At 37.7% G+C, this 20,708-nt stretch overlaps 2 protein-coding genes across 2 annotated transcripts; one reads left to right on the top strand and one right to left on the bottom strand.

Moving 5' to 3' along the window:
• Positions 1 to 6,193: 6,193 nt before the first annotated feature.
• LOC140851514 (uncharacterized) lies at positions 6,194 to 18,196 on the bottom strand. Its single transcript, XM_073243040.1, has 10 exons — positions 18,136 to 18,196; positions 16,771 to 16,832; positions 15,900 to 16,610; positions 15,713 to 15,853; positions 14,928 to 15,227; positions 13,542 to 14,426; positions 12,315 to 13,415; positions 10,889 to 11,449; positions 9,771 to 9,878; positions 6,194 to 6,424 (listed from the first exon to the last, which is right to left on the bottom strand). The coding sequence occupies exons 1-10, from the start codon at positions 18,194 to 18,196 to the stop codon at positions 6,194 to 6,196; spliced, it is 4,161 nt and encodes a 1,386-aa protein (XP_073099141.1).
• LOC105036122 (desmethyl-deoxy-podophyllotoxin synthase-like) lies at positions 9,719 to 11,737 on the top strand. The gene is made up of 3 exons (XM_073243976.1): positions 9,719 to 10,583; positions 10,684 to 10,946; positions 11,311 to 11,737. Exons 1-3 carry the CDS (start codon positions 9,720 to 9,722, stop codon positions 11,669 to 11,671), a joined length of 1,488 nt encoding a protein of 495 aa, XP_073100077.1. The 5' UTR covers position 9,719; the 3' UTR covers positions 11,672 to 11,737.
• Positions 18,197 to 20,708: the final 2,512 nt, after the last annotated feature.

Genomic DNA, 20,708 nt, shown 5'->3' with positions numbered 1-20,708 from the left:
GCACAGATTAATACAATAACAGCTCCTTTAAATGAGCGAATATAACAATAAAAACTTTACTCAAATGAAGAACCCCTTTTCGGATGAACGCTTGAATGAACACTTGAGAAGAGGTTGATTGTTGATTGAAGATCTCTTGAAAGCTTTGAAAGATCTCTAGATCAAGTTTGAACAATAGGCTTGAAAGATCCTCTTGAATGCTCTTGCTTTTCTCTTTCACAATCTCTCTTGTATATTGTGGATCCTCTCTCTTTTTCTTTTTGGATATTTCGTTGATCTCAGGCTTTTTCGTGCAGATTTTGGATCCTCTCTTCTGTTTTTCTCATTTTTGATTTCACGTTTGATCTGCTATTTAATCTGCAAATTCTTTCACCATTTAAAGCATTTTATGACATTAGAAGCAAGAGAAAATAATTTAGGCAGATAAAGAGCCGTTAGAGCAATTTTAGGAAGCATAAAAGGCAATTAAAACGGACAAAAAAATAGCCGTTGCTGACATTTTTCGTCGCAGGGATTGACTCATGAGTCGACTCATGCTTCAGGGGTCGACTCATGAGTCGACCTCTGTTGCAAAAACCAGAGAATGCATTTCTGGAAATTCTTGGCTCAAATTAGCAGGGGTCGACTCATGAGTCGACTCATGCCTTGTGGGTCGACTCATGAGTCGACTCACAGGTCGTGCCAAGCCAGAAAACTAGCGTGCCAAGGAGAATTTTTGCGTGCCAATCAGCTCACAGTGCCATGAGTTGACTCATGAGTCGACTCATGCACTTCAAACCTTCATAACTTCAAAAATATAAGTCCAAACATAATGAAATCTTCACCAATAGATTTCAAATCATTTGTTCTACCAAATGGTACTATCAAATCAGGATTTTAGTGAAATTATGATTTTATCCTTGAAGAGCATAAGGACTTTTTCATTTTAAAATTATTTGTATCCCTTCAATCTGCTTTGTAATCATCAAAATCAATCTAGGAGCAACATATAAAAAGTATTTTTATTTTAAAGAAAACTCTACTAAAATTTTTTGATGAAAAAATTTCAATGCAAAGTTACTCTTTTTGATGAATTAGAATGTAATTTATTTTTAATTATTGTTGTTTAATGTTATATTCATTTATATATTAAGAATTATAGGTATGGCACTAGAAGATAGACGACGACGTTTCGTTCACCATCTACCCCGGAGGCTGAGACACCTTCACCGATTTTCACTGCTACACCAGCTTCGTCGCCAGAGGGTCTTGCACTGGCAGGTCCCAGTGAGATGGATTCGAGTGAGGTGGGTCTGAGTGGTATTATTATATATTTTATGTAATAAAATTTAATTTTTTTATTTGAATAGCTATCATACTAATGATTTATTTGTTGTTGTTTCAGACCAGTCTCCACAGATAGTGAGACGAGGGTGAGGTCCATCCAAGAACCTCGCTCTAGAGTGTTGGAGACGTGAGTATCCGAGACAGCATCTCTATATCGAGATACCATCCGACTACACTAGGCCTGTTAGGAGATGGTGCGAGCCGTGACAGACTGAGCTGGCAATCATTTGCCGCAGCTATGCCCCCGTGATGTTTTTTAATTGGCGTCACATTGTACCAGCTCAGAGAGAGATTTTTTACACCCAATTATAGGTAAAATAAATCATACTATGAATATTTAATTAGCACGATATTCTTTTAATATTTGTTATTGGCATAGTGTTTTTGCTATTATTGATTTTAAGGAGGATCGTGTGCGGTGAGCTATGAATGCTCATTTATCTTTGTATTTTAAGGACTATCGTCACCACATCCATCAGTATTTGTACCATGTGATGCAGGATTATGGGGTGGAGGTAGTGCGGTAGCGGCCCTATGACAGCATCATTATGGATGATTAGACTGTCATAAGTCGGCATTAAGAGAATCCAGCATATCATGTTACACGTCCAAACTTTTTTTTTTTAGAATTTAATGATTGAATCATTTATTCTTAAATTCAGTTTGTTACCTACTAATTTGACTGCTAACTGTACAGAGAAGATATGTCCAAAATATTGCGAATCGGACTAGACAGACTATACCGCATTATGGGGGTTCGAGGTCGTTCCCTCGTCACATAGAGCAGATAGTAAGTAATTTCTAATTAGTATATAATTCTCTAGCTATTTAAAAATTTTTTAATTAATTATTCTCAAATTACAGAGAGATGCTGAGAGTGGCGAGCTTCCTCGTAGGATCGATATCTACCAGCAAACCCACCAGCGATGGTCAGAAGAGTGGACAACGAGGAGCCAGGAGCTCTTTGTAAGTTTCTTCAATATTTTTTTATTCATAATTTAATTTTTAGTATGAAATTAAAATAGCTATAATTTTAATTTTCAGGACCGTATGATAGACATCAGATCCCAGCCTACCCCTGAGGACTCAACCGTACCCATGGATGATGAAATCTATAATCAGGTGCTTGGTACGAGACCCTATTATATTAGGGGTCTAGGGTATAGGATCACTGCTCCCTCATCCTCATGCTCGTCTAGGGCTGATATCCATGCTACCTGTGATGCTCGATTGACGGAGGTGCAAAAGCAGGCTGAGAGTGAGCTGATGAGTTGACTGCATGCATTGACGAGTACCAATGGCTCCAGATCCAAATAATGGAGCGAATGGCGTAGATGGAGCATATGATACAACTGATGAGGTAGCAGCATACTGGTTCGAGCTCATCCGAGAGCTCTCTTTCTCTAGCTCGTTCTCTTTCTGCAGATACCGATACTCGACGACCTATTTGTGTAGCTTTTTATTTTTATTTTAGACCTCTTATAATTTTAATTTAATATAATAAAATGATAAAAATTATTTATAAATTTTTTATATAAATTTTTTATTTTAATTTTTTATTTTTAATTTATAAAAAATATTATAAATATAAATTAAAATAAATCATTCATAAATTATTCATAAATTATTTTTAAATAAATATTCATAAATTAGCTATGAGATTATTTTTGATGAAACATTAGTCACCAAAAAATATATTAGCGACAAAATATTTACCGTAAATAAATTTTTTAATAAATTTAAAAATATTAAAATTTTATATTAAATTAATAATGATAAAAGTATACATCAAAATTTAAAATATTTGCGATGTAAAATTTACGTCGCTAATATTTTTTTTAAATTTAATTTTTATAAAAATTTTTAATTAAATTAATAGCGATGAAAATATTTTTATCGTAAATAATCATATCTATGATGAAAAATTTATGTCGCTAATATTTTTTAAATTTAATTTTTATAAAATTTTTTAATTAAATTAATAGTGATGAAAAATTTTCATCGTAAATAACCATATTTATGATGAAAAATTTACGTCGCTAAATTTTTTTTAAATTAATAGCGACGAAAGTATTTTTGTTGATATTAATTTAATATTTATTAGCAACTAAAATTTTCATCAAAAATTATGATATTTGTGATGAAAAATTTACGTCGCTAATATTTTTTTAAATTTGATTTTCATAAAAAATTTTAATTAAATTAATGGGGATGAATATAATTCGTTATAAATAATTAATTTCATCGTAAATTATCTTTTTTACGACTAAAATTTTTCATCATAAATAGTTTTAAAAAATAATTTTTTTTAACGATGAAAAATTTTCATCGGTAATATTTATTATTTGTGATGAAAATTTTTTTCCATCGTAAAACATTATCTATGACAGGATTATTGATGACTAAATATTAGTGACAAAAATAAACTATTAGCAACGAATTTTTTCGTCGCTAATATCCTATTTTATTATAGTGAGCTACAAACCCATTTTATCTTTCAACCAGTCTACCCAAACTGATGTGTTGGCTACGCCTTTCCACGGCAGCTTTCAAGCTGAACTTTGATGTCTTAGTGACTTCCACTGGAGCAGCTACCGCCTTTAATACAATTGAGAGCTGGAGGCGAGGTATTGCCACCCTCACTTTCTTTAGCTGAAATGGTGGCAGCTTGGGTGGGAGTTAGATTGGCTGTTTTTGAGATGCATGCCGTGGAACCCTGCATGAAGGGTGATTCCCTAACGCTAATTCAGTGACTCTCAAAAAATCCAGGGAATACCTGGTTATTGCATCATTTATTACAAGACCTGCATTCATGGAAGCATGTTTTCCAAACCTTACCGATTAGCCATGTATTTCGTGAGGCCAATCGAGCCGTGGATTTCTTGGCTAATAAAGCCTAGGTGGTTGATTTTGAAATTCATGCAAATAATCAACTGCATCCTGAACTTGTTGCTATTCTTTGGGCCCATACCTTTGGCATTCTTTATGAACGAAGATGATGGCGATACGAAGGAACACGTTATTTATGATGAATTTTCACTTTGCTCAACTGAGGCTTGTCTTCCCAGATCAACTGTTCTGTCCTTGTGACATGCTGAAATGTTGGGAGACTTCCAATTATACCTCACAGTATCAGCTCTGAGTTCACGTCTTGGACTAATAGTTTTTCTCACATCGTAATCGTATGTTACTTGATGTTTGCTCAAGTAAACTGCAGGTTTTACAGGTATCTGGTGACAAGGTTGATTAAAAGATAATAACAGGTTAACTGGGCCAATAATATGTCTGATCTGCTGATAATTATGTTGTCTCAATATATGTTAAGTGGGTTTGGCACATGGTGTTCTGAATGTCACGGCATACCAGATGCTTCCAGTTTGTTTACAAAGTCACTTCCATACTAATAATAATGAGATATTTTTGGAGATTAGCAACACTTCCACACTTGTTCTGAATATTGAATTGTTCTGGGTGCTTCGTAAAGTAATAGATGAGATGCATAAATAAGCAACTCGACTCACTGGCGGCATATTTTGGGTTCAGTATATTGAACGATGTCAGATTCTTCATCAAGCAATGGATGCCAATTATCTTGTTGTTATCATACCAGGAAGTGTGATTTATGATTTGATAAGCATGTTAATTAGCTGTGGTTTTAAACTGCACATTTTCATTTTTTATGTTAGTTTCAATTGGATGCATTTGCATGGTATTGATCAGAGAAGATAATTTTGGTCTTGGCATAGTTTTATCAGTATCTTACATATTTTGAATTGGTGCAACTGTGTTTCAATTTTGACTTGTTGAGTGAATAGTTTTTCCTTCACCATGATTATGCTTTTCTATAACAGACGATGCCTCCTTCCCCCACTGTCTATACTTATTTCAAAAAAGATTTATCGTACCAATCTGATTGTACCATATTGATACTGAATCGAAATATGGTATGGGGGATGCACCAATATTTGATATGCCGAACCAAATATCATAAAGGATGTATCGACATTATAATAGGATGGCACTACTGCGAGATTCGGTGCCAAAATGATCGATCTTGTTTCCAAATCTTAGTGGATCATGATTGATGACTCCATGCTGCACAAGCTTGCATTGATAACCTGATTTACATGCCAAGCTTTTTCTTACCTCAAGTTGCCTTAAGTAAGAACGGAGCACCAGCGAAGGGTTGAAGCTGGATTGAGAATCAGTCAAGTAACTAAACTTTCATCTATAAGGCTAACCTATGTGAGTGGGTAATCCCTACATATTTAAGGGTAGCTACAGATGATTATTAGTGAAGTCCAGCTAGCATTGTTGTTAGAACGAATGGTTTTTAATTTCACTGGTTAGGCACTTTCTTAGGGCGCATTTGGTTTGTTGTCAGAATTGGAATCATGATGGATTAAAATAGAAATCGAAATAACCATATCCTCCTATGCATGATTGAAATCGAAATCGGAATGGAATTTGAATACCAGGAGAGGGAAAAAATTGAATTTTGGGGAATTGGAGCATTTCTATTCTCCTTTGAAATCGGAATAAAAATGAGACTCTTCCTAACCAATCGGCTGGAGTAGAAGTCACTCATTTCCCTCCCCATTCCAAAATCTAACTCCCCTCCAACCAAACATGACCCTGATGTTGCCTATGATATGAACATAACCATCAATATTTTAGCCGTTACTATACTATAATATATCGTAATCTTGCAAAAAAAAAAAAGACTCCAACACCATTCTGTTCTTCCTGCTGATTCACACCCATCAAGCATCAATTTTATTTATCAGATTTAAATCAAGAAAAATCCAAGATTTTGTTTCTTCATACAGATAGTCTGATCTCATGTCTCACCAAACAAATGAAAACCTCATGGGCAGTTGATTTGAGAGCTAACCGGTGAGAGGTCAAACTGAGTATCGGAAGCATATTTAAATGTGATATTATGGCCATGGAAAACAGGTTGTTCGTTGTTGACAGAACATTGATCTCCGCCGACCGGTTTGAAGACGTTGGGATCTACCGGCACAACACTATTGAAGCCATTGCATTTCAAGAGCAAGCTTGATTGGGCACCTAAACAAAGAATGGTTACCGCCACCTGATACTCAAAAGCACGAAAAATAAAAATATATTTATTAAATTTTAATTATTATCAATATAATGAGCAGTTATAAAAATAAAATAATTACTACCTATCCATACTGATCAAATATCAGAAGTTAATAAAATTTAAGATGGAAAAAGTTTCAATTAAATTTTATTTTATTGCTAAAAAATTTATTATAGCTAAGCAGGTTGTATGGTTAATTGAATATATTCTTCAAAATTAAAAGACTCGCATAAACTAAAAGGTAGTTCGTCCCTAACTATCCATTTAACTAGTGCTTTTCTTTGATTTTCATGATTATATGCAAAATTACCTACCAGAGATCCTCCTTGTACATTGAGGATACTTTGGAGATGAGAATTACTCATCCTATGACTCTCTTGATATCTCCTCGAATGGCCAATTCTCTCGCTACTAGCACAACTATAAAATTTGATATATTTTTTATATTTTACTCAAAATGTTCCTAAACTATACTATTCCTTTTATAGGAAGAGATTTGACCTTGACTAGTTTCAAAGGGCGTAGGAGCAATGGAATTAATTTTTTCTCCTTCGAAAATAGGGAGAACGCCAAAATGGCTCTTATCATAAGATTATCATAAGATGTCATTTTTAAATTTATGATTCAAAAAATAAAAACTAATTGGAGGTGGAGGAATTGAGTAGAGGTAACACCGAAATTTGTGAGCTTCCTCTCGTGCTCCTCAACCAGAACATCCTCTAATGCTCCTCAACAAGGATCTCATTTTGTGCTCATCTATAAGGATCTCCTCTTGTATAGCACTTGAAGACTTGCTAAATATAAACTAAAAATTAAATTACTAGAACACTTTTAATATTGCTAGAAGAGAGAAATAGTAGTACGGAAGGAGAGAAAAATAGATTTGGTATGCTGAGAATGAGAGAAGAGGGGTTATTTATGAGAATCTATAATTTTTTTTCAAAATACCTCTCAAAATAGCAGTTTTATGGTTGTTGGGAGGGATACTGAGGTAAAAAATCTCAAAAATAGCTATTTTTGACCGTTATGAGCTAAAACGGGCCCGACCATAATGGCTTCAAATGGACCGCATCAGATATGACCCATAACGGACCGAAATAGATCCTGTCAAGCACAACCCATAATGGATCGAAAGGGAGCTCTTTTCCCGAATAATACAAAAAAAAAATTTTTTTACCAAAATATATTCAAACCAAACTTATTTACCAAAATGATGTGAGAGGGAAAAACGCCATTTTGAATGGCGTTTTTTCCCCTGCCACGTCACCCCCCATTTCCACGGTGGCATCGTCCCAAAAAAAAAAAAAAAAGAAGAAACGCCATTTGGAATGGCGCTTTTAAAAACGCCATTCCAAATAGCGCTTTTAAAAACGCCATTTTGAATGGCATTTTTAAAAACGCCATTCAGGCATTTTTCAATTTTTTCACTCAAAAATAAAGGAAAAAATCGTGGGAAAATAAAAAATTATGTTTTTTAAAATTTAAAATTAGTAAATGAATTAAAAATTTTAATTTTGATTGAATTTTAAAATATAAAGATTTGAATTTGTAATTCATTAAAAAAATTAATTTAGATTTTTTATTTCAAAATTTTTTTAAAAGATGTCCAAAAAAATCTTAAGAAATTAAAAAAAAATTATCATAGAAAATAAAAAAAGAGAAAGAAATATGAAAGAAATAAAAATTTGAAATTAAATTGAAAAACATCATTCGAAATACTTGTCTTCAAAATTTTTAAGAAAATTAAAAATTATAAAATTTTTAAAAAATAAAAAAAAAGAATTATAATGTAAAAATAAAAAAGAATAAAATTTTAAAGATAAATTGAAATTAAAATATTATTTCAAATTACTTTCTCAAATAAAAAATAATAAATTAAAAAAAGATTCAAAAAAATTTTAAAAATAGGCTAAAAAATTTTTATAAAAATAAAATATATCAAATGCTGAAAGGATTATAAAAATTATAACGTAAATAATAATATATCAAATATTATTTTATAATTTTTATAATGTTATTATTTACGTTATAATTTTTATAATCCTTTCAGCATTTGATATATTTTATTTTTATAAAATTTTTTTAGCCTATTTTTAAAATTTTTTTGAATCTTTTTTTAATTTATTATTTTTTATTTGAGAAAGTAATTTGAAATAATATTTTAATTTCAATTTATCTTTAAAATTTTATTTTTTTTTATTTTTACATTATAATTCTTTTTTTTATTTTTTAAAAATTTTATAATTTTTAATTTTCTTAAAAATTTTGAAGACAAGTATTTCGAATGATGTTTTTCAATTTAATTTCAAATTTTTATTTCTTTCATATTTCTTTCTCTTTTTTTATTTTCTATGATAATTTTTTTTTAATTTCTTAAGATTTTTTTGGACATCTTTTAAAAAAAATTTGAAATAAAAAATCTAAATTAATTTTTTAATGAATTACAAATTCAAATCTTTATATTTTAAAATTCAATCAAAATTAAAATTTTTAATTTATTTATTAATTTCAAATTTTAAAAAACATAATTTTTCATTTTCCCACGATTTTTTCCTTTATTTTTGGGTGGAAAAATTGGAAATTTTTAAAAACGCCATTCAAAATGGCGTTTTTAAAAGCGCCATTCGGAATGGTATTTTTAAAAGCGCCATTCCAAATGGCGTTTCTTCTTTTTTTTTTTTTTTTTGGGACGATGCTACCGTGGAAATGGGGGGTGACGTGGCAGGGGAAAAAACGCCATTCAAAATGGCGTTTTTTCCTCTCACATCACTTTGGTAAATAAGTTTGGTTTGAATATATTTTGGTAAAAAAGTTTTTTTTTTATATTATTCGGAAAAAGAGCTCGATCGAAAGGCATGGTCTGTTCGTAATTTTTTTTTAAAAAAAAATTTACCGGTCAACGAACCGTGCCAGATATAGTCCGCCATCCAATGGATCCAGGACTGTGTCGGGCTGAGATCTAAAGCCATGTCTATTATGACCCGTTTAGTCTCAAACTCGGTGGACCGACGGCCGGCCCAATGTCCTTCACTGATTTGTCATGTGGCCTAATTGACGAGGCGGCTACGTGTCCAAGTTTTCTGCTTCAAATCGCTAAATTAATTCCGCGACCTACCACTGCCCCCTACTCGTCTTTACTTTTATCTTAGGAGTTGAGGTAATCCTAGCCGACTGATCCAACCTTGAAAAGATGGTTGTGAAACATTGCACATCAGCGATGACATCACAGCCCTATTAATTATAAGAAGAACCAAGTCTTCTCAATCCCCCTCCAAACCCCAACATGGAGATCCTTTACGTCTCTGTCATTCTCGCCTTCCTCCTCCTCTTAAACCTCAAGAGCTTTGCCCGCAGACCCAATCCCAAATTGCCGCCGGGTCCATGGAAGCTCCCCATAATCGGAAGCATCCATCACCTCCTTGGCTCGCAGCCTCACCATTCCCTGAGGAATTTATCAATCAAACATGGCCCGCTCATGCTTCTAAAGCTCGGCGAGGTGAACACCCTCGTTGCCTCCTCCCCTGAAGCAGCCAGAGAGATCATGAAGACCCATGACATCACGTTCGCAAGCAGACCCATTTCCGTCAGCATCAAGATCGCGTCGTACGGTGGCAAGAATCTCATCTCCGCCCCTTACGGCGACTACTGGAGGGAGGTGCGAAAGATGTGCGTCTTGGAGCTGCTAACTGTCCAATCCTTTCAGGTAATTCGCGAAGAGGAGGTGCACAATCTCATTCGATCCATTTGCTCGAGTAACAACACTTCATCACTCGTGAACCTTAGCCAGAAGCTGTTCATGCTGAACAATAACATAATTACGAGAGCCGTCGTTGGAAACAGATGCAAGGATCAGAGTACTTTTTTATTTGTATTGTCACAAATGATAAAACTAGTAGGAGGCTTTGATTTGGCAGATCTATTTCCATCTTCATTGCTCATCGGCTGCATCAGCAGGATGCCATCCAAGATGCAGAGATATCACCGGGAGGTGGACCGCGTCATGGACGACATCATCCGTGATCACCAGGAAAGGAAGAAGGCAAAACTAGTGGAGGAAGATTTGCTAGATGTTCTACTGAGAATTCAAGAGGAAGGTGGCCTTTCATCCGCTCCTCTCACAATGGATGCAATCAAAGCTGTGGTCTTGGTGAGATTTCTGACCAATTCTTCATTCCATTGCAAGTAGTACGAAGCCCATTTACACCTAATTTTTGTTTTTGTTTTTGCTTTTGTTTTGGCTTTTAAAGAACATGTTCGGGGCAGGGACCAATACTTCGTCCGCCACTTTGGATTGGGCCATGGCAGAGCTGATGAGGAATCCAAAAGTTATGAAGAAGGCGCAAGCAGAGGTGAGGGAGTCACTTGGCGGGAAAACGAAGGTGACTGAGAAGGAGATTGGTGATATGAACTACCTGAAATTAGTCATCAAAGAGACCTTGAGGTTGCACCCACCAGCTCCGTTGCTAGTCCCTCGAGAGTCCCGGGAGAGGGTTGAGGTACTCGGTTACGAGATTCCTGACAGGGGCGGCTCAACATCTTTGGAGGCCTAAAGCTAAAAACGAAGGCGGGGCCAGGGAGGGGCCTTCTTCCGGGCTCTGGCTTTCGAGAAACGAAGGCGGACCGACGGGCCACCGGCCCGGCGCACAACCGGGGCGGAGGGGGAGTGTCGAAAAACAAAAAAAAATGAAGAAACTTACCGGTGGAGGCCGGGGGGTGGATCGGGCGCCGGAGGCGGAGGCTGGATGCCTGGACCGGGATGCCGGAGGCGGGAGGCGGAGGCTGGACCGCGATGCCAGATGCGCGCGAGCGGGGGGCCTCCTGGGGCCGGGGGCCTAAGGCAAGGGCTTCGGTGGCCTTGCCCTTCAGCCGCCCCTGATTCCTGAGAAGGTGAGGGTAATTGTGAATGCTTGGGCACTGGGGAGGGATCCACAGATTTGGGACGACGCAGAAGCGTTCAAGCCGGAGAGATTTGATGGAAGCACCATTGATTTCAAGGGAACCAACTTTGAGTTCCTACCTTTTGGAGCTGGTAGAAGGATGTGCCCGGGGATCTCATTTGCACTTGCGAGTGTGGAGCTTGCCCTTGCTTGCCTCCTCTACTACTTCAACTGGGAGCTCCCTGATGGAATGAAGCCTACTGATTTGGACATGGTTGAATCGTTTGGGGCGACGACTCGAAGGAAATCAGAGCTGTGCTTACGTGCCATCCCCTTTATTTCTTGTCCCATTGCATAGATGTAAGAAGCTTGGATGTTCCTACGGTCTTTTTAATTTGCATCCGACGTCAATAATTTATGTGAATGGCTGGGGCACTTTTTTCTTTTGTAAAATAGAGAAAATTAAATTTGTGAAAAAACGAGTGATTATATATATATATATATATATATATATATATATATATATATATATATATATATATATATATGTTGACAAACAGAAGTATAAACAGAAGAAGAATAGAAAAGAGGATGAAGACGAAAATTTCAGAGGAAGAAGGATACATCTCTAGGACCAAATGGGCCCTTTTTATTAATTTTCATGGGCTCAATTTAGGAATTATACAAATATATTTTCCTCTAATTAGATGATTGTATTCCTAATCAGAGGGATTCAATTTAAGAATTATACAAATATATTTTCCTCTAATTAGACGATTGCATTCTTAATCAGAGGGATTCAATTTAGGAATTATACAAATATATTTCCCTCTAATTAGATGATTGCATTCCTAATCAGAGGGATTTACAGCTCATTTCAACACTCTCCCTCAAGATGGGTTATAGATATCATAAAGACCCATCTTGTCACGAATAAATGAAAAAGAAGGCATACTAAGACCTTTGGTCAAAATGTCTGCTAGTTGACTAGCAGATCGCACATAAGGCATACAAATGATTCTGGCATCAAGCTTTTCCTTGATAAAATGTCGATCGATCTCGATGTGCTTCGTCCGATCATGCTGTACTGGATTATTAGCAATATTGATTGCTGCCTTATTGTCACAATATAGCATAAGGGGCGATGACTGATAAAGGCCTAGATCCAATAACAAGATCCGCAACCATAAAATTTCGCACACGCCATGTGCCATAGCTCGATACTCTGCTTCAGCAGTAGATCGAGCAACTACATTCTGTTTCTTGCTTCGCCAAGTGACTAGATTACCTCCAACAAAAGTACAGTAACCTGAGGTAGAGCGACGGTCATCAAGTGATCCAGCCCAATCAGCATCTGTATAACACTCTACCCGTAGGTTGCCATGATTAGAATAAAGTAAACCACGACCAGGACAGCTTTTGAGGTAACGAAGTATCCGTGTCACAGCATCCATATGAACTGAACGTGGATCATGCATAAACTGACTTACCACACTAACGACGAATGCAATATCAGGCCGTGTATGAGATAGATAAATCAAACGTCCTACCAATCGTTGATAATGTTCTCGATCAATAGGAACACCGGTATCAGCTACTAGTCGATGATTTTGTTCAATAGGAGTAGCAATAGGTCGACATCCCAACATACCGACTTCTGTAAGAAGATCTAGAATATATTTTCTTTGGGAGAGAAAAATTTCTTTTGAAGAACGAGCAACTTCTATCCCAAGAAAATATCGAAGATATCCAAGATCCTTTACCTCAAATGCCTGTGCTAGCTGAGCCTTCAAATGAGCTATCTCCTCAGAATCATCTCCTGTGACCACAATATCATCAACATAGACAATTAAAATAGCAATCTTACCCTTGTTGTGCCGAAAGAAGAGTGTGTGATCTGCATTGCTTTGTTTATACCCCATCTGAACAATTGCTTGTCGGAAGCGATCGAACCAAGCACGAGGTGACTGCTTTAAACCATAAAGAGATCGTCGTAACTGGCATACTTTGCCCACTGTTTGAGCAGTAGCAAATCCTGGAGGAACATCCATATATACTTCCTCCTGAAGTTCTCCATGAAGAAAAGCGTTCTTTACATCGAGCTGGAACAGATCCCATCCGAAATTAGCAGCACATGATATAAGGGTTCTAACAGAGTTCATTTTTGCAACAGGTGCAAAAGTTTCATCATAGTCGATGCCATAAGTCTGTGTATATCCTTTTGCTACCAAGCGAGCTTTGTACCGTTCAACAGTACCCTCAGGTGTCTGTTTAACTGTAAAAATCCATTTGCATCCCACAGTTTGTTTACCAGCTGGCAAAGGTACAAGTTTCCATGTATTATTTTTTTCTAGTGCTTGCATTTCTTCAAGCATGGCGGCTTTCCACTTGGGATTTTCCTTAGCAACCTTCCAGTTCTCGGGTATGGAGATAGAGGATAAAGAAGCTATAAAACTCTGATAAGATGGAGAGAGAGACTCATAGGATACAAAGTTAGTGATGTCATGTTTGTACCCTACTCCATCCTTAAATCGAGTAGGAATACCAGCATGACGAGTAGGTTTTCGTAAAGCAATAGGAATATTTAGATCATCATTATCTAATGTAAACTGGATGGGAGGTACAGGAGAATTACCATTAGTCATAGAAGATGAAACCGTTGGGACAGGAGAGGAAGACCTGGAGACTGGAGAATGCGTAATAGACTCTGAGAGAGGAGATGAATCAGATAAAACAAGCTGTGGGAGAGTCTCAGATGCAGTTTCAGATGCTTCTCCTTGAGTGTCAGATGCTTCTCCTTGAGTGTCAGATGCACCATTTGTACCAACATCCACAGTAACATCCACAGTAATAGGACTCCCTCCAGAAGACTCCCCCTCTCGACCAGTTCCAGAGATAACTGGAGAGGAAGAGGACACAGAAGATATATAGAATGGTTCAGACTCCCGAAATGTTACATCAATGCTGATAAACATCTTCTGCTCAGTCGGACACCAACATTTGTATCCTTTTTGAGTAGCTGAATATCCTACAAAAATGCATTTGAGGGCACGAGCGTCAAGCTTGCCAACCGAAGGTCGATGATCCCGAACAAAACAAACACAACCAAATACCTTGGGGAGAATTATAAAAGAATTAGTTCCTTGCAGGCATTCAAGAGGAGTCTTGTAGTCCAAAGTTCGAAGTGGCATTCGATTAATCAGATATGCTGCAGTTAATACTGCTTCTCCTCATAAAAATTTAGGAACATTCATAGAAAACATCAAACATCTTGTCACTTCAAGAAGGTGTCTATTCTTTCTTTCAGCAACTCCATTTTGAGCCGGTGTGTCAACACACGTCGTTTGATGTATAATTCCATTATTATGTATATACTCCTCAAATTCTTTATTAAGATATTCTGTCCCATTGTCAGAGCGAAAAATCTTAAGAGTTGCTCCATATTGAGTACCAATCATTTTATGAAAATCTCTAAATGACTGAAATACTTCATTCTTATTTTTCAATAGATAAACCCAAGTGCAACGACTAAAACAATCAATAAAAGTGACGAACCACCGATGACCAGAAATAGCGGTGGTCCCACAGGGTCCCCATACATCAGAATGAACTACCTCAAACATTGCTTTACTACGTCGGCCTGAGTTTGGATAAGTACTTCTAGTGTGTTTAGCTAGTTCACAGGCATCACATACAAGCTTCTCTTTATATATTTCAAAAACAGATGGAAATATACGAGCTAAGAGAGTAAATGAAAGATGACCAAGCCTGCGGTGTTGGAGCAACAGATCCTCCTTTTGTGAAGATGAAACAGTCAAACTGGTTTCTGAGTAGCCTTCAGACACTCCTCCCTCCAAATAGTAGAGCCCATTACGCATTATGCCAGTCCCAAGTTTTCTCCCTGTCTTTGGTTCCTGAAAGATACAATGTATTTTGAAAAAAGTTACGACACAATCAAGATCATTTGTAATAGCACTAATGGATAGGAGATTTATAGAAAATCTTGGGACATGTAGAACAGATGATAAGGGTAATTCGGAAGTGCATTTGATAGATCCTTTTCCAGAAATAGGGGTAAAGGAGCCATCAGCAAGACGAACTTTATCACGACCGGAACAGGGAATATAAGACACAAAATCTCTAAAAGATCCAGTCATATGATTGGATGCTCCAGAATCAACAACCCATGGAGAAAAATTACTACAGTTAAGAGCATGAATTTGATCACTGATACCTATTTGGGCAAAATTACCCTGAGAACTGGCTGGTTGATTTGAAGAATCTTCTGTGGAAGTACTGCTTTCAGAAATATTTACACCAGATCTGAATTTTTCCAAAAGTTGCATTTCTTCAACTGATAAATATCTCATAGAAGAAAAATGAGCCCGATTATACTGACCTCGGCCTCTACCAAAACGACCACCTCCACGACCACGGCCTCTATTTGGACGACCATGTAGCTCATAGCATTAAGCTTTGATGTGGCCCGGCTTATGACAGTGGTCACAAATTTTAACCCCACGAGGTCGAGGCTGAGTTTCTTGAGCAGAATTAGGAGTAGAGCTTCCAAGAGTATTAGGCTGTACCATAAGTGCAGATCGTATAGCTGTGTTCATAGAAGAAGACATAGTGGTTAATCGAGTTTCTTCACTAAGAACCAAAGAAATAGTTTCATCAAGAGTTGGCCACTTCTGTGTACTAAGAATAGAAGAGCGTCGATACTCAAACTCTGGGTTTAGTCCATCCAAAAAATCCACAAGTCGCTGTCGCTCTATCCATTTGCGAAACACATCAACATCACCAGGATGAGTAGGGGTAAAGGGACTATAAAAATCAAAATCGTTCCACAACCTTTTTAATTCTCCAACATACTCTGTTACAGATCGGGAACCCTGATTAAGTCCTCGAAGCTCTCGCTGGATCTTATGGGCATGCATATTATTGCCTTTATAAGAATAAGTTGTGGCTACAGCCTGCCATAACTCATAAGCATTCGTTAGTGCCTCAACCGTACGAGCAACACTTGGTACCATAGAGGTAAGGAGCCATGCTACCACCCAAGAGTTATTAGAATTCCACTGTCTAACAGCTATCCCATCTCCTTCTGGCCTTTTCGCAGTACCACTTATAAACCCCTCAAGATTATGAGAATCCAAAATTAGACGAACATGTCGCGTCCAACTTAAGTAGGTACCCGGCCCATCCAATTTGACCGGGTTAGTTTCTAGGGTGATCTTTGAAAACTCACTACCCGAGATACGAGATTTCATCATCCTAACCATTAACTTTTCTAAATCCTCCATGGTTAAAGGAGTTTTATCACCCATAAGAAAAAAACTTAAATGATCAAGTAAACAAGAACAATCTTGAGGGAGAAAATTGAAGTTTTCTCACCAACGATCTGAGATAAACTCAGATGACAAAAAAATATCGAATCTCTGCTTCCATAAAAGGTGCCTTGATAATATTCAGAAACTCCATAACTGGACGCTCCATTGTTGTTCCAGAAAAAACAGCATCTACAATTGGAGACACATATGACAGCAGTAGAGGTTCTCTTTTTTTTTTTGTATTTAAAAAATACCTAATAAGGGATGAGAACCGTTTTCAACCCCGTAGTTCTTGAGTGGAAACGGTGGTGGCGTCGATGGCAGTGGCGGTAGCAGCGACAGCGGTGGCGATTGCAGTGGCGATGGCAGAAGCAGCGACAGCAGTGGCGGCGGCGACGATGGCCGCGGCAGCGGAGGCGGCGATCATAGTGGAGAAGGCTCAGGCAGCGGCGGCGGCGACGATGGCCGCGGCAGCGGAGGCGGTGATGAAGATGAAGGGATGCGAGAGAGAGAGTGAGAGATTTAACGGAAACGGAGAATGGCTTTCAAGGTTTGCAGGGATCCACAGAGAGAGCAGCGGCGATGGTTTGAAGGGGGAACAGATCCCACTCTGTTTGAGAGGAGAGATTTGAATTGTAGACGATCGACGGTTGAAGAGGCGGAACAGAGCACTCTGTTCCCTAAATAGGCTCTGATACCATGTTGACAAACAGAAGTATAAACGAAGAAGAATAGAAAAGAGGATGAAGACGAAAATTTCAGAGGAAGAAGGATACATCTCTAGGACCAAATGGGCCCTTTTTATTAATTTTTATGGGCTCAATTTAGGAATTATACAAATATATTTTTCTCTAATTAGATGATTGTATTCCTAATCAGAGGGATTCAATTTAAGAATTATACAAATATATTTCTCTCTAATTAGACGATTGCATTCTTAATCAGAGGGATTCAATTTAGGAATTATACAAATATATTTCTCTCTAATTAGATGATTGCATTCCTAATCAGAGGAATTTACAGCTCATTTCAACAATATATATATATATCTTTCAATTATAAAATAATAATTTTTAAAATAAAATTAAAATAAAATCAGGTGGTCCTAAATCTAAACTATCAGTGTGCTTGTTTGGAACCTTCGACAAACTGCCACGTTGTCAAAATCTGCAAACATTTTCATCATCATAATCATAAACCATGTCCGAACTATTGAGGTAGGCTTTAGAAATTCTTGTTTTCTAATTATTTTAAAAATAAATTATTATTAAATATCAAACTTTACTCACAGATTGATTTTTCTTACACTTATTTAACTCCATAAGCATCTTCTAATTATATAACTCATGTTTAAGTATTAACCACTCTCTCAAAATAATTATATAACTTATGTTTAAGCTATCTTGTTAGGAAAATAATGGTTCAAATGTTCAAAGAGAATAGCAGGAGACTGAATGGAAGGAAGGAAGGGGGTGGAGAGAGAGAGAGAGACCAATTTTTAAGATGCAGAGGAAAACAAAAGAAGCTGAGAGGAGATTCAAAATGGCTGCCATGTTTGTCTTTTATGAAAGAATGCTTGCCTCTATGATAAGGGACAAAGGTTGAAGGTTATAAAGGAAAAAGTTGCTCAAGAATTCAGACTTTTGAAGGAAAATTTTTATGTACTTCTCAAATAGAAGGAAAGTTTTCTTTTTTTTGAAAACATAATAGAAGCAAAGTTTTAAAAGTTTGAAATAAGTGATAAACATAATTAAAAGATAAACATAATAAAAGAGGTTATAAAGAAAAAAGTTGCCCAAGAATTCGGGCTTTTGAAGGAAAGTTTTTATGTGCTTCTCAAATAGAAGGAAAGTTTTCTTTTTTTAGAAACATAACAGAAGCAAAGTTTTAAAAGTTTGAAATAAGTGATAAACATAATTAAAGGATAAACATAACAAACGAGGTTATAAAGGAAAAAGTTGCCCAAGAATTCGGGCCTTTGACGGAAAGTTTTTATGTGCTTCTCAAATAGAAGAAAAGTTTTTTTTTTTTTTGGAAACATAACAAAGCAAAGTTTTAAAAGTTTGAAACATCTGATAAACATAATTAAAGGATAAACATAACAAACAATAAATATACTCTAAATACAAGAATGATACCGGTCCAAAATATCTTTTAATGTCAAAAATGCTAATCACTTTTGTAATGGCAATTAGAGGATAGTAACTCCTATTTATTTATTATTAGTGTCATGTCAAATATTCTACGGATACAAGCAATTCAATCTTCCACACTCTAATTTTTCGATTCTGGACCACAAGAACTATTTGTTTCGATTTGTATCTTTCTACCTATGATAGAGATTGGTATTTATCCTAATTTCCTACTCTCATTATCAATAGACAAAGTAAGCTATCCTATCTTGATGGTGTTTCATTAATGAAACAAAAAGTCTTATAATTCTTTAATTTTAAGATTTTTTCCTTTTTAAGTTGTTCACTGTATAATGCAAAAAAAAAAAAGAATTAGAATTGCAATGAGATGCACTTCGAGTTTTTGTTTTAATACCTCCATATGATGCATGATGAGATAATGAAATGCAAATATAAGTATATATAATAGAAGAATAAATAATTTCTTAGACAATAAAAAACATAAATTATAAGTAGAATACATTTAATAATTAATGATTATTATATGGCAACTAAGGCTGCTGTTGGGTGTAAAATCCCCCCAGCCGAAGTTCGTGTCAGGAGTGACCCCTCGGGGATTCTACTGGCGTCCGACCTACGGCGGCAGGGAACTTCATCCGGACTCCTATGGGAGCCGGACTTCGCCTCCAACTCCAACTACAGGAAGGTTTCGTCCGGACTCCTACGGGAGCCGGACTCCGTCCCCGCCTTCAGCAGTAGGAAGACTTCGTTCGGACTCCTACGGGAGCCGAACTTCATCTCCGACTCCAACTACAGGCAGACTTCGTTCGGACTCCTACGGGAGCCAGACTTCATCTCCGACTCCAACTACAAGCAGACCTCGTCCGGACTCCTACGGGAGCCAAACTCCGCCCACGACTTCAATCACAGGTAGGCTTCGTCTGGACTCCTACGGGAGCCGGACTCCATCTCCAACTTCGACTGCAGGAAGACTTCGTCCGGACTCCTACGGGAGTCGGACTTCGCCTCCGACTCCAACTACAGGCAGACCTCGTCCGGACTCCTACTGGAGCCAAACTCCGCCCACGACTTCAATCACAGGAAGGCTTCGTCCGGACTCCAATGGGAGCCGGACTCTATCCCCGACTTCAGCAGCAGGAAGACTTCGTCCGGACTCCTACGGGAGCCGGACTTCATCTCCGACTCCAACTACAGGAAGGCTTCGTCCGGACTCCTACGGGAGTCGGACTCCGTCTCCGACTTCAGCAGCAGGAAGACTTCGTCCGGACTCCTACGGGAGCCGGACTTCATCTCCGACTCCAACTATAGGAAGGCTTCGTCCGGACTCCTACGGGAGCTGGACTTCGCCTCCGACTCCAGCTACAGATAGGCTTTGTCCGGGCTCCCACGGGAGCCGGACTTCTGCCCTAAACTCCTGCTGAAGGTCTCGGTCGAGATTCCTTGACAAATGATCCCCATCCGGGCTTCTGCGGAAATCAAACTCTAACCGAACTTCGACCGACAAGTCTGGACCCTCTGGCAGGCCGCAGTAGTGGCCACGACTCTGCTCCACTCCCTGCGGTGGATCCTATGCGGCTCCATCACTCCCTGACAGGCCGCAGTAACGGCCACGACTCTGCTCCACTCCCTGCGGTGGATCCTACGCGGCTCCATCACTCCCTGACAGGCCGCAGTAACGGTCACGATTCTGCTCCACTTCCTGCAACGGATCCTGTGCAGTTCCATCACTCCATGGCGAGTCGCGACAATGGACGCCACTCCACTCCCCGCAATTGATTCCATATGGCGAGCCATGGTGACAGCCACGACTCCACCCCATTACTCTTCATGATAAATTCCTCCTGGCCCCGTACGGCCCACAACGAGGCGATCATAAACAGTCGCTATCAATCCTTTGCTCCCCCCGTCTATA

Source organism: Elaeis guineensis, chromosome 9, assembly GCF_000442705.2.
Source record: "Elaeis guineensis isolate ETL-2024a chromosome 9, EG11, whole genome shotgun sequence".
Lineage (NCBI taxonomy): Eukaryota > Viridiplantae > Streptophyta > Magnoliopsida > Arecales > Arecaceae > Elaeis > Elaeis guineensis.
The sequence above is the reverse complement of the archived record's forward strand: the minus strand, read 5'-3'. Positions and strand labels throughout refer to the sequence as shown.

Coding starts and splice junctions, on each gene's coding strand:
- LOC105036122 (XM_073243976.1), top strand. CDS start 9,720: ATGGAGATCCTTTACGTCTCTGTCATTCTCGCCTTCCTCCTCCTCTTA. Junction 10,584..10,683: donor CAATCAAAGCTGTGGTCTTG/GTGAGATTTCTG, acceptor TGGCTTTTAAAG/AACATGTTCGGGGCAGGGAC. Junction 10,947..11,310: donor GTTGAGGTACTCGGTTACGA/GATTCCTGACAG, acceptor TCAGCCGCCCCT/GATTCCTGAGAAGGTGAGGG.
- LOC140851514 (XM_073243040.1), bottom strand. CDS start 18,196: ATGGCAGCCATTTTGAATCTCCTCTCAGCTTCTTTTGTTTTCCTCTGC. Junction 13,416..13,541: donor AACGGTACAAAGCTCGCTTG/GTAGCAAAAGGA, acceptor GATCTGTTCCAG/CTCGATGTAAAGAACGCTTT. Junction 11,450..12,314: donor GAATCATTTGTATGCCTTAT/GTGCGATCTGCT, acceptor TCCAAAAGGTAG/GAACTCAAAGTTGGTTCCCT.